This window comes from Schistocerca piceifrons, chromosome 8, assembly GCF_021461385.2.
Source record: "Schistocerca piceifrons isolate TAMUIC-IGC-003096 chromosome 8, iqSchPice1.1, whole genome shotgun sequence".
NCBI classification, from domain to species: domain Eukaryota; kingdom Metazoa; phylum Arthropoda; class Insecta; order Orthoptera; family Acrididae; genus Schistocerca; species Schistocerca piceifrons.
Genome location: NC_060145.1, coordinates 487,375,567 through 487,387,123, shown reverse-complemented (window position 1 = coordinate 487,387,123; position 11,557 = coordinate 487,375,567). Strand labels below are relative to the sequence as shown.

The following is an 11,557-nucleotide window of genomic DNA, read 5'->3' as shown; positions in this document are numbered from 1 at the left end:
CTCACAGGTGGATACAAGCTGCAGCTTTTGTAAATTTTCATTCAGAAAAGTGATAAATTCTGAACATATCATAGAGTGTATTTAAAAGTGGATAATTTTCATGAGAGCTTAGCAATATAATATATATATTTAAAAAAACACATTTTCATATAGTAAAGGTAGTCTTATGCTTCAAAACTAGTCAGGGTATATCCAGTTAAACAAAAATCCACTGCAACATGAAAATGTTTGCTAAGTTCAATGGGCAATAATATTTTCATTCTTGTGCAAAAAGCTTTAGTACTTGAATAAAAGTAAAACTTGAATCATTATTTTGGAATATTCAAAGAAATTCATTTTTATTAATCTGCAACAGAATATTTCATACGTAAAGTAATAATCACACATGAAAAATTTGTTGCAACCTTTCCTGTCTCATGTCCATCCATATATATCTTAAGTTCAATTTCAACAGTTTCCCAATCAAATTAAACACAAAAAGCAAAGAAAGTTTAAAACCAGATGGTCAACTCCCAAATAATTGAAACAGACAGAATCACATTAAATCTCCCAAGTACTACAAGACCCTCAACTCAGACCAATGTTACTGTACAAGTTCATTTAAAATGAGTGCTTTAGACATGAGAGACAATGCATTTGCACAGTGGCATTTTTTTCTTTTTTACGAAATTCTTTGAATTCTGATTTTTAAAATACAAACTGTAAGCGAGCAAACAGTTCTCAAACTAAATAAAAGAACTACAAATACAGATTTCCAGTGGAACTCTGTTATTAGCAGATTCACAGCCACTAAATTCTGAGACCCCTTAACCAGTGGCCCTATCTTGTGGTATAAATGCATAAGAAGTAAATAAGACACTAGCAGACAAATTGAGTTAACAAGCTACAGGCTGGGTAACATCAGATATTTAAAATGAATATAAAATCTCTGCGATTAAATAAAATATATTTATCTCTGATAGATAATACTGCTGACAACTCAAGTCTTTTTCATTAGATTTACATTGTAAGACATCAAAATTATGAGCAGTATCAGATAACTGAAAACCAGTTGTATTTCAGCAATTTTAAAAACAAACAAAATATTTTAGTTTATAAACATGTATCACAGTGTCCATTAACTTAAAAATTTTCAGCATGAAACATTAGGATATAAACAGTTCTGACTACATTTTTTTCCTGAATAAAAAAATATGAGAGAATAAAAAGAAAACTGCAGGAGTTTATACAATACAGATCCACATTAAATCCCATGTCTTATGAATTCATAGCTGAAAATATAGCATAAATTTCAGTATGTGCATTACACTTTGTTCTATAACAAAATGTTAAGCACACATTAAAACATTAAAGTTTGCCAAAAATTTCTTTACATTGCATTAGATGCAGAAACTAAAACAGAAAAATTCTTACCAGTCATGTGGATGCTCAAGATTTCAAATTTGGCACAACAGAAATTAATGTTTATGAAAATAAACACAATTCATAAATAAAGTGACATCAAGAGAAAGAGTACACATACAATATGAAATCCGCAAGTTTAAAAAAATCTTTGGTGTATCATTGAAACTTTGTCTTTTCATTTTATCCATTACACAAAAAGCAACAATCTGTGCTGCAGAACAACACAGTACAGTAGATGTGATGCATAAGCCTGAAGTTCCACTTCAGCTACTTCAGCACTGCTCTAATTTGGTAATGGATCGTAACAGCCTCACCCCCCTCTCCCGAAACACATTCTTTTGAGGGGAACATGGTTCATTATTATAGTACATAACGATATTTACTTGTTTACAACAAGCGGATGGCCCCATAACATTTCTCTTAGCCATATATTAATAACGCCTGAGATTCAATTATTCTCAAGAACAACAATGTCACATTTTTTAAACATTCATCCACAAGCAAATATCTTGACTACCACTAGGAACATCAACAAGTTGCAGATGTCACATTTGACAGCTTGTTGCAACATTATAATAAATTAAAAATGGAACCACATATGTACTTATATGAAGAAAAGTCAGTCGTACATACTGGTTCCCAGAAGCATCTTACAATTAACAAGGACCAACACTTTGCACCTTAAGTACTCCACTTCAAAATTTTATTCGAGCACACAGTTTCACATTAATTCCTGAAAACATAATTTCATTGACACATTAAGCTTGCCAACAAAGGTATTTATCAGCACCAGTTAGCTAGCAGTGAATGGGAGGACAGACTAACTGAAAAATACAATCACTTGTTCTTTGAGGTGTTCAACTGTGTAAGAACCCTTGCTATTGAACTGTGTTGTTGTTCGTGCATTGTCCAGGTCACAAGTAACACAACCTTATCCTTCAGCCAAAATGCCAGCTTACGCAGTGCCACAAAAGGAGATTCATACTCATTTGGCACTATTCCATTCACTGATGACTCAAAGAAGCTGAAGAGGGGAAACCAGATCCGTGTACGGTTTGAATCGCGCTGCATTAGAGCTTGGTTATTTGCCAGTGTGTGATAATACAGAAACAGACGTGATGTGATGTAGAATGCCACAAAAACGTCAATTGAATAGTGCTCATGTGCAGCAAGAATGAAGAAAATGCCAAACATGTTTAACACCCAAGTAAAGGTGTGTAGGTAGTACTGGTGTCTCGGTGAATCTGAAAAGAAAAATACATAAGTAACTAAAAATTCATAAAATTACAAAAACGTTCTTAAGCTTATAAGTTGGGTTGGAGCACATGAGGTGAGTCAGGACTGAAGGAAATATGGTTAAATGTAGCATTTTCATCTCAGAAAATAGTTTTATAGGATCCTTGTGTATGAGACTTGTTGACAGACAATCTAAAGTTTACTCGTGATGCCACACTGTCCACAGTCAATGGAAAATTTAACTTTTTAATGTATCAGATAGTTAAAAATTTAAAAAGAAAGTTACCTGAAAAATAAAAATTCTCCATGCCTCTGGATAACATATACCACACTCCATGTTTATAAAATGACTAGATTTAACAAAAAGTTTTTCAAGGAAACATCTCTGACAACTAACCACAATACTACATTATTAAAAACCAACAGATTAAACGAATCAAAAGGAGCAGGTACTTTACACGAAATCTGGTACATCCAAAAAGTGAAATACTATTGCAGTGTCATTTATCTGTTTTTATGACTTATGTTTTTAAGCCAATTTCTCACTAACAGACATGGATATCACTGATTCAGTTTTAATGCTTTTATTTTTAAATTCACAGCCTGTTTTGGGCTAAAAAATGACCCTCAGATTGAGCTACTGGAAAGAAACAACAGAAATACAGAGTGCACCAAAAAATAATCTTTACACACACTCGTATGCATAAAATAATGAAAACTAATAACTACCATTTATAAAATTTTAACGGCAGTCTGGCTAGATACGGTGAAAAGTGAGAAGAATATGTTCAATAACATAGTAACTACTAGTAATAAAATAGAGAAACTGCCTAGGTGAAGAGGCTTGGTATAAGCTAAGAACCGTGACACTTAGGTAATATGATGAGAACCAGAGCCCTGTGACACTAGATAAAGGTGACCACCAAGAGTGAGCAAGAGAACAGAGAGGCTACACGAGGAGTGAGCTCAGTTTGTAAACACTGGTGTGATACTATGACCATCTTTTAGGATAACTAGGAGTGAATGACACAGACTGACTAGCCCAACTGTTCACATTTAGAATGATAATTTTAAATGCGGAATAGGAGAAAGAATATTATAAAGTGGTGTAAATGACACGAAAGGCACATAGATAATTATAATATGACAAATTTTAAATGATTAATGAACGCATTAAAATGAGGAAACAAATAGGTGATAAAACCACACTATAAAAAGCTAGCAGTTTAAAGAGACCTACACAGAATAAAAGCTAAATGAACAATAAAGTTATTGCTGTTAAAGTGATAGTCAGTGCTATTTAGTTACTCTACATTTAGCAAGGTTCCAGTAGTATGCCATAATATAAAGTCAATAAAACCATTAAAAGTCTGCAGAAATCTACTGGAAGTTGAATTCTTAAGTGTGCAGAACAAAAACTGAACCATAATGTTTCTATTATAAGAGATAGTCATATGCCATTTAGTGGCTGCACACTTAGCAGAGTTCTACTGCTGTGCTGTAGTTAGGAATTATTAAGAGCATTGAAGATACATATGCAATGCAAAATTATCAGAAACTAGAAAGAGAAAAGCATGAAACTGGATGCTGCTACAAGAAGGAAAAATTATGTAATAGGGCTGTGCACTTACGGAAGGTTTGTTCATTCTTAAGTGTACAAAAGATCATGATTAATATTGCAGAGAATTTCAATTTCTTCTAGCATCTTTAAAACTTGGCCCTTAGGCTGATGATGGCAAGTACTGCAATCTATGTTTATGGCCAAAATAGAATGAGTATTATTTTTCAAGTCAGTCACGACTGATTTTGAATTGCTGAGATTTTTGGGTTTACTGAAACGTATATTCAAGGAGCAGCCAGGTTGGACTGTATAGATTGACGTGCAGCTGCTACACTGAATCAGATCGGTACCTGACAGTGTAGTGATTGTATTCTCTAGTTTTGTGGTCTTTCATTTGGTATCCGACTTTATCGGAGGCATAGAAGGCATGTAAAGTTTCCACTTTCCTAAGCCATTTACCAAGCCTATCAGATATAATACCTACATGTTTGATCATAGAGTGGGCCTCGACTACTGCAGTGAAGCACTGCACAGTGAATAGCCATTTCACACTGCTTTGTCCAATTCAAAGAACAATGAATAACTGAACTAGCTGTTGTATGTTTCCTGAATATGTTACCATCAACTTCGCGACCTCTTAAAATTATTTCCAGATATAAAAATGGGAGGATTGAAGCCACAGTGGTGTTCTAATGTAAACTGGATTTTGGGGTGCATTTTATTCATTTCTTGTTGAAAACATTGCAATTTAGTGCCAGTCTGACTGCAAAGAAGCAGTGCCAGTCTGACTGCAAAGAAGCAGTGCCAGTCTGACTGCAAAGAAGCAAAAGTCACTTATGTATCTTCTGTAACAGATTATTCATCGAACATGTTGGGGATGGGTTGAGAAGAATCCATACTCGGCATGGTTGATGCAAATATTAGCTATTACGCTGGCACCTGGGGATCCCACAACTAACATCATCAATCTGTCTGTATATGGTATTTTTGTAACTATAATCCAGGACAGTTCTGAGTAAAATTCTGTCTTGTTTTGTTTTAGGGTGCAAAAACAACTAAGGTCATATGCACCCATGTCAGAACCTTAGAACACTATTATGAAAAAGGAGTTAAAAGCGATTATGCATTAAGCCCAATTGAGGGAAAGAAAGAGAGCTAAGAACAAGGACTTCCTCTTGGAGAAACATTCACAAGATACGCTGTAAAGACAACAGAGGTTCCAAACTACAGATTAAATCTCCTTCGCCATGTTGCTATGATGGACAAAAAGACAAGAGCACACGAGCAAGTGTGCCCGCACACACAAATAACCACCAACTTCAGCATGTATGTGTCTTAATTGTGTCTTGTCTGCAACTTGATGTGTTTTATTTACAGTAAGTAGCAATCTGACTTTTCCTACATGGTTGATACATTAGAACTTAAGCGGAAAAAAGGGCATTTGGACAGGAAGTTGTAAACAGTCAAAGGTTGATGACAATGAGCACAAAGTGGTGGGGGACGACCACTTAACAAATGTCAATGGCTAAACTGACAGCGCCTGATACACAACCTAGCTAAAATGATCTCCTCACGGCAAGAGGGCCAAGAGGAGGTCGTCCAAGCTGCTGGGAGAGGTTTAATTCCTCAGAGCTTGTTCCCATGAAGGGAAGACCAATGGTTATGCCAAAGGGACACCACCTGCTGACACACAGCAACACGGAGATCATTGGAAGGAATGGAAGAACTAGCAGGCCGAGTTACGAGAGCTGCAGTCTTGGCAGCAGCATCAGCGTCCTCGTTTCTTCTCAGACCAATGTGACCAGGAATACACACAAACGTCACAGTGACTCCATCAAAAGTGAGCAAGTGACAGCTTTCCGGGACACGTTGCACTACGGAATGGACAGTGTACAGCACACAGAGGCTTTGGACAGCACAGAGTGTCAGAGCAGATGACGCAATTGAAAAGCCTATGTTGCCGGATGTGCTCTGTGGCCTGATACAGGGTGAAGAGCTCCGCTGTAAACACTGAGCAGTGTTCTGGAAGCCGATATCAACCGTCAGTGCCAATTGAAGAAGGCACACCTGACACCATGGTCAGTCTGAGAGCCAACGGTATACCCAAAGGTACTATCACTAACTTCCAAGAGAAGGTCAAGAAACTTACACTGCTAGATAGAATCTGGAATAGTGGCCTTAGGAAGCGAATGATGTCCAAGGTGAACACAGGCCGCTCCACAAAGCCAAGGAGGTGAAGGTTTCACATCCATCTGGAAAGTGGCAGGTAGCTTAGAGTCAAGATGATTGAGCAACAGCCAAATGCGAACTCCAGGAGGTAACAAAGAAGAGGGACATGCCCCGTGCTGGAGGTCAAAGGAGTCATTGAAGGAGGAAGCACAGGATGGGTAGCCAGGCATGGCAGACAAATGGCACGTGTATCCGCAGAGTAGAACATCACGTCAGTATGACAGCAGTGGTTCAGCAGCTTCTGCATAGAGACTTTCATCTGAGCTAGTGTAAAAGGCGTCAGTAGCCAAATGGATGCCACGTGGTGGATAGCGTTGAGATGGCGTAAGAGGGACAGATTGCAGATGCATAAACAAAGCACCTGTAGTATAGCTTCACATGGACAAGGGACTGCTACAAATGGAGGAGAATAGTCCAATCCACTCTCTTCAAAGTACCGCTTAGGACATGTAGGACACTGAGGGACCAGCTACAGCAGGCATCCATTTAAGGCATTTGGGAGGCCCAAGAAAGTTTTCCATCACACACAAGCCATAGGAAATTCACAGCTTCAGCAAATAGAAGAGCAGCAGGCCCAAGATGTAAAGACGGTGGAAGAAACGCATTGCACCACCAGAAATTGATACAAGCAGGTTCATGTTTCTTCTTCCTCCTTGTATGCTCCTGAAGGCCGGCCCATGCATTTGACACCCAGGAGGTGACACTGTAATGCATAATTCCCAGCCCCGATTGACAGGTAGTGTTTGCACTTAACTTCTGCTAGAGGCAGACCCAGGGAGAGGTGATTGCCTGAGCTGTGAATTTCCCAAATTTCCAGTTGGTCCCTCTGTCAGAAGTTTGGGAGGTGTGATCTGAGGTGTGAACAATCACCTAAAGTGCGTGAGCCTACCTCCGAGGGAGCCCCCAGTTGGAAGGAGCATGCCTCGGAGATGCTGACAATTGTGATGAATTTTTGTCACAATGAGCTACTCACCTTCATCTCAGTCTCTGTCTACTAAACATAAATAAAATGAGGCTAAATATTCACAGACTCTCAGACACACCTTGGTTCCTTGTGGTATCACATACTGAAGACGGTCAGCCCTTTGCTATGGTTAATCAGTTTTTTATTCAGAAAGGTGGTGATGCAATTGCTGGTCCTGATAGCAATTTTCAAGCCCAACAATTGCTTACAGCTTCTCTCCTCCTTGGCTATCCTGTTTGTTTTGAGACCCATTGAATACTGAATTCTTCACGTGGTGTTATTTACACTCAGCTGCATGATAGTCTGACTGAGGGAGAAATCCAAACTTATCTCTTCGATCAGGGTGTCACTGCGGTCCATTGAGTAATGAAAAAGATTGATGCCACCATAGTTCGTACACACAGTATTTTTCTCGCTTTTGATCGAGCAGTGCTGCTATAGAACATGAAAGCAGGCTATGAAGTCATCACAGTCAAACAATACATTCCAAACCCCATGCATTGCTACCAGTGTCAATTTCACAACCACACTCAAATGTCCTGTAAAAACACTGCCAACTGTGTTACTTGTGGCAGGGATGCTCAAAGGGGCTATTGCCCACCTCCACCTCCCCACTGTATCAGTTGCAAAGGAGGCAATTCCACCTCATTCCAAGAATGCTCAGTGTATTTCGAAGAGTGGTTTGTCCAGGAGATTTGGGTGAAAGAAAATGTACCTTACCCTGTTGCTTGCAAGTTGTTAGTCAAAAGCCCAGTGTTTTGCCATCTGGCACTTACAGTACTACTCTTGCTATGCCTCACTCCACGAAGGATGTGACCACTCAGACTTGTGACCTAAAATTCAGCACTGCGCAGTTATCAAATCACCCACTATTATGGTAGCATCCCCGTCTCCTTATCTTCCAGCTGTGCACCAAACCTCCAAATTTTTGCCACTGGTGGTGAAATCCCATTCTTCACAACCGGAAGTCCGGAAAGCACAAAAGGAATGCTTTCTTGAAAACTTATGTCTCTCCAGCCAACAAACATCTGAGTCTTCATTTGACAATTGCAAAGGCTCTAATATATCAAAGACAAACTGTCTTCTCCTTTGCCAAGTTGGAGAACCTCTTAAACGGTGTCACCACGTGATACCCTCATCTGGCCAACCTCTGTTTCACCAGTGCACACCACCAACCGTTTTTCTGCACTGGAATGTACAGGCCAACTCAGAATGCTGATGGCTCTGTGCATCTCATGGAACAGGATCCTCCAGCCTCTGTGCCCTGTAGCGTAGCCGTGAGTCTTCGAAGGCTGGCACTCGACGGCCACTTAGGTGACAACGCTTCATTTTCTTCCCCTTCTCTCCTTTTCTTGTTATGAATCTTCCCCAGTGGAATGTTCATGGACTTAGATCCAACAAGAAGGAATTACGCCTGCTATTGAAATTGCAGCATTTACTTGTTTTCTGCCTACAGAAAACAAAATTGCATCGTCGTGACTTCTTTGACCTCCTGCATTTCTTTCTGGTCTGTGTTGACTGTTCCCCAGAGGATGAATTTCCATCTTGTGGGGAGTTGTGCTGCTCCTCCGGGATGATGATCACAGAGAAACTATCTCACTGAACTGTTGCAGGCCATTTTCCTCCTTTGCTTCACCTTTTCTTTGTACCGTCTACATCCCTCCGTCATTTGGTGTTGCCAGGGCAGACTTCCTCCAGCTTATTGGGCCACTTCCTCACCCCTTTTTTGCTGCTTGGTGAGTTTAATGAACACCATCCTGTGGGGGCTCTTCCAGAAACTCTCCAAAAGATGTCCTTTTATCTGTCATTCTCAATCAACTCTACATCATCTGCCTTAACACTGGAGCACCCATATTTCTTTCAGACTCCATGCACACCATATTCGCATATGGTCCTCTTGTTCTGCACTGCCCAGCTTGCACATCGTTTTGAGTGGCCTGTTCTCTCTGACATGTACTCAAGTGACCACTTCCCGTTTACTGTCTGTTAGCTAACTCCTACCCCACCTTCGTGTAAACTCAATTGGTAGCTTTGTATGTCCAACTGGAGGCTTTACTCCTCTCTGGTGACATTCGTCAAACAACAGTTGTGATTACCAGGTAGAATACCTTACAAATGTTAACCTTACCGCTGCAGAACATTCCATTCCTTGCACTTCATCTTTACCATGCCTTGTCCCAGACCCTTGGTGGACTGAGATGTTCCATTGAGAAATTCGCTCGCAGACATGATCTCCATGTTTTCCGCAGCCATCCTATGATGGCACACTGTATTTGTTACGAACAGTTGTGAGAGCAGCGTCATTGCATTCTTTGGGATAGAAAAAAAAGCCAGCTGGATTTCGTTTACTTGTTCTTTTAACAGTTCCACTCCCTCTTCCGTCATGTGGGCAAACTCTGGTGGCTCTCAGGGACCAAGGTCCATTCCCCTGACCATATTAGATGGTGTCATAGTGGACCCCATTGCTATCTCCAATACCTTAGGCCACTATTTTGCAGGGATTTCAAGCTGCAGCCACTATCACCATGCTTTCCTCCATCAGAAACAAGTGGAGGAGGCACGGGCTATACCCTTCTCCACTCAGAATCGTGAATGCTAAAATGCCGCCTTTACTATGAGGAAGCTAGATCACACTCTCACTTCATCCCAAACTTCAGCACCAGGGTTGGACGATTTCCACATTCGGATATTTCAGCACTTTTCTTTAGGGGGCAAGCAGTTTGTCCTTCATATGTACAATCATATCTGGGCATAGAGCATGTTTCCCAGATGCTGGTGTGAAGCCACTGCCATACCCAGACCTAAACCCAGTAAGGAAAAACACCTTCCTTCTAGCTACTGCCCTATTTCTCTAACCAGCTGTTTTTGCAAGGTGATGGAGTGTATGATTCATGCCCAGCTGATACATTGGCTTGAGTCCCTCAATTTAGTAACCATTGCACAACATGGATTTCAAGCATGCTGTTCTGCAGTTGATCATCTTATCACTTTGTCCGACCATGTCATGAATGGTTTAATGCAGAAATAACAGATTGTGGCAATGTTTTTTGATCTAGAGAAAGCCTAAGATACCTGATGGAGGACTGGTATCCTCCTTACTCTCAACACGTGGGGCTTCAGAGACCACCTACTTCGTATCCTTCAGGAATTTTTAAAAGGCAGAGTTTTCAAGGTACATGTGGGTTGTACCTTGTGAGACACACTTGCCCAGGAAAGCAGTGTGCCTCAGGGTTCCACCCTGAGTGTCGTCCTCTTTGCTTTAACCATTAACCCTGTTATCGCCCGTCTCCCACCAGGCATCTCCGTCTCCCTTTTTGTCGATGATTTTGCAGTTCTCCATGGACTTGTTTCCTTAAGCAGTGTCTTCAACAATGTCTCGATCATCTTGACGCATGGAACACCGAAATGGAGGGACAGTATGAGATGAAGAAAGAAAGGAAAGACAGATGAGCTGTTCTGATGTCGTGCTATCAAAGCCTCAGAACACATTCCTGAAAATGTCACAGATATGTTCCCTACGGTAGGGGAAAAAGGAAGTATAGACACGCAACACTGAAAGGGAAGAGGTGTTGCAAAGTCCAAACACAAACTTACCAAAGAGTGGTGAGCCTCCGGGGAGGGAGGGGAGCCTCAGCAAAATGAGGAATTTGTTATGGGTTTGCATTTCTAGGCGAGAGTGCTATTGTAATTTGGACTCCATGATAGGAATGACTTCTTTAATGGGGATATTTGTGCATATACTTATGGTGTCCAGACTTGCTAGATTTGTATTGCTTGTTACATTTATCTGATTGAGGTGTGTAATTAAATCATCATCTTAGCATGTCAATTACAACCATTTAAATGATGTGTAGAGCCTGAGCAAGGTGCACTGCTTCTGGGCTTCCTGATGCCAGATTGTCTTGTGTCACAGTGCATGAGGAGGTGGTGTAAACAGGACAGTGGAGGAAATAGATCATTGTCTCCTCGACACCACATGCACAGGACGCAGCTTCACTATCACCGAGTCCCCATTTTAACGTGCAGTTTTACTCTGGCCGATGCCCACCGCAAAGACAATTATATTCAGTTCATCACAAGAATAAACCTGACATAAACATTACACTATGCATTCTTCTGTGTTTGCTGTAACCTCATTTGATTTTGTTTCACATGGAGTGGAA

At 40.4% G+C, this 11,557-nt stretch overlaps 1 protein-coding gene across 3 annotated transcripts in view; it reads right to left on the bottom strand.

Moving 5' to 3' along the window:
- Positions 1–410: 410 nt before the first annotated feature.
- Positions 411–11,557, bottom strand: part of LOC124711445 (ceramide phosphoethanolamine synthase-like) — a 74,762-nt gene continuing 63,615 nt past the window's right edge. For 2 of the 3 annotated variants that reach the window (XM_047241524.1, XM_047241523.1), the window contains exon 6: positions 412–2,648. In XM_047241524.1, the coding sequence (XP_047097480.1) occupies positions 2,242–2,648 (407 nt within the window). In that variant the 3' untranslated portion in view covers positions 412–2,241. Of the gene's footprint in view, positions 2,649–11,557 lie in introns of all 3 variants that reach the window. The other variant, XM_047241525.1, reaches the window with a different exon arrangement.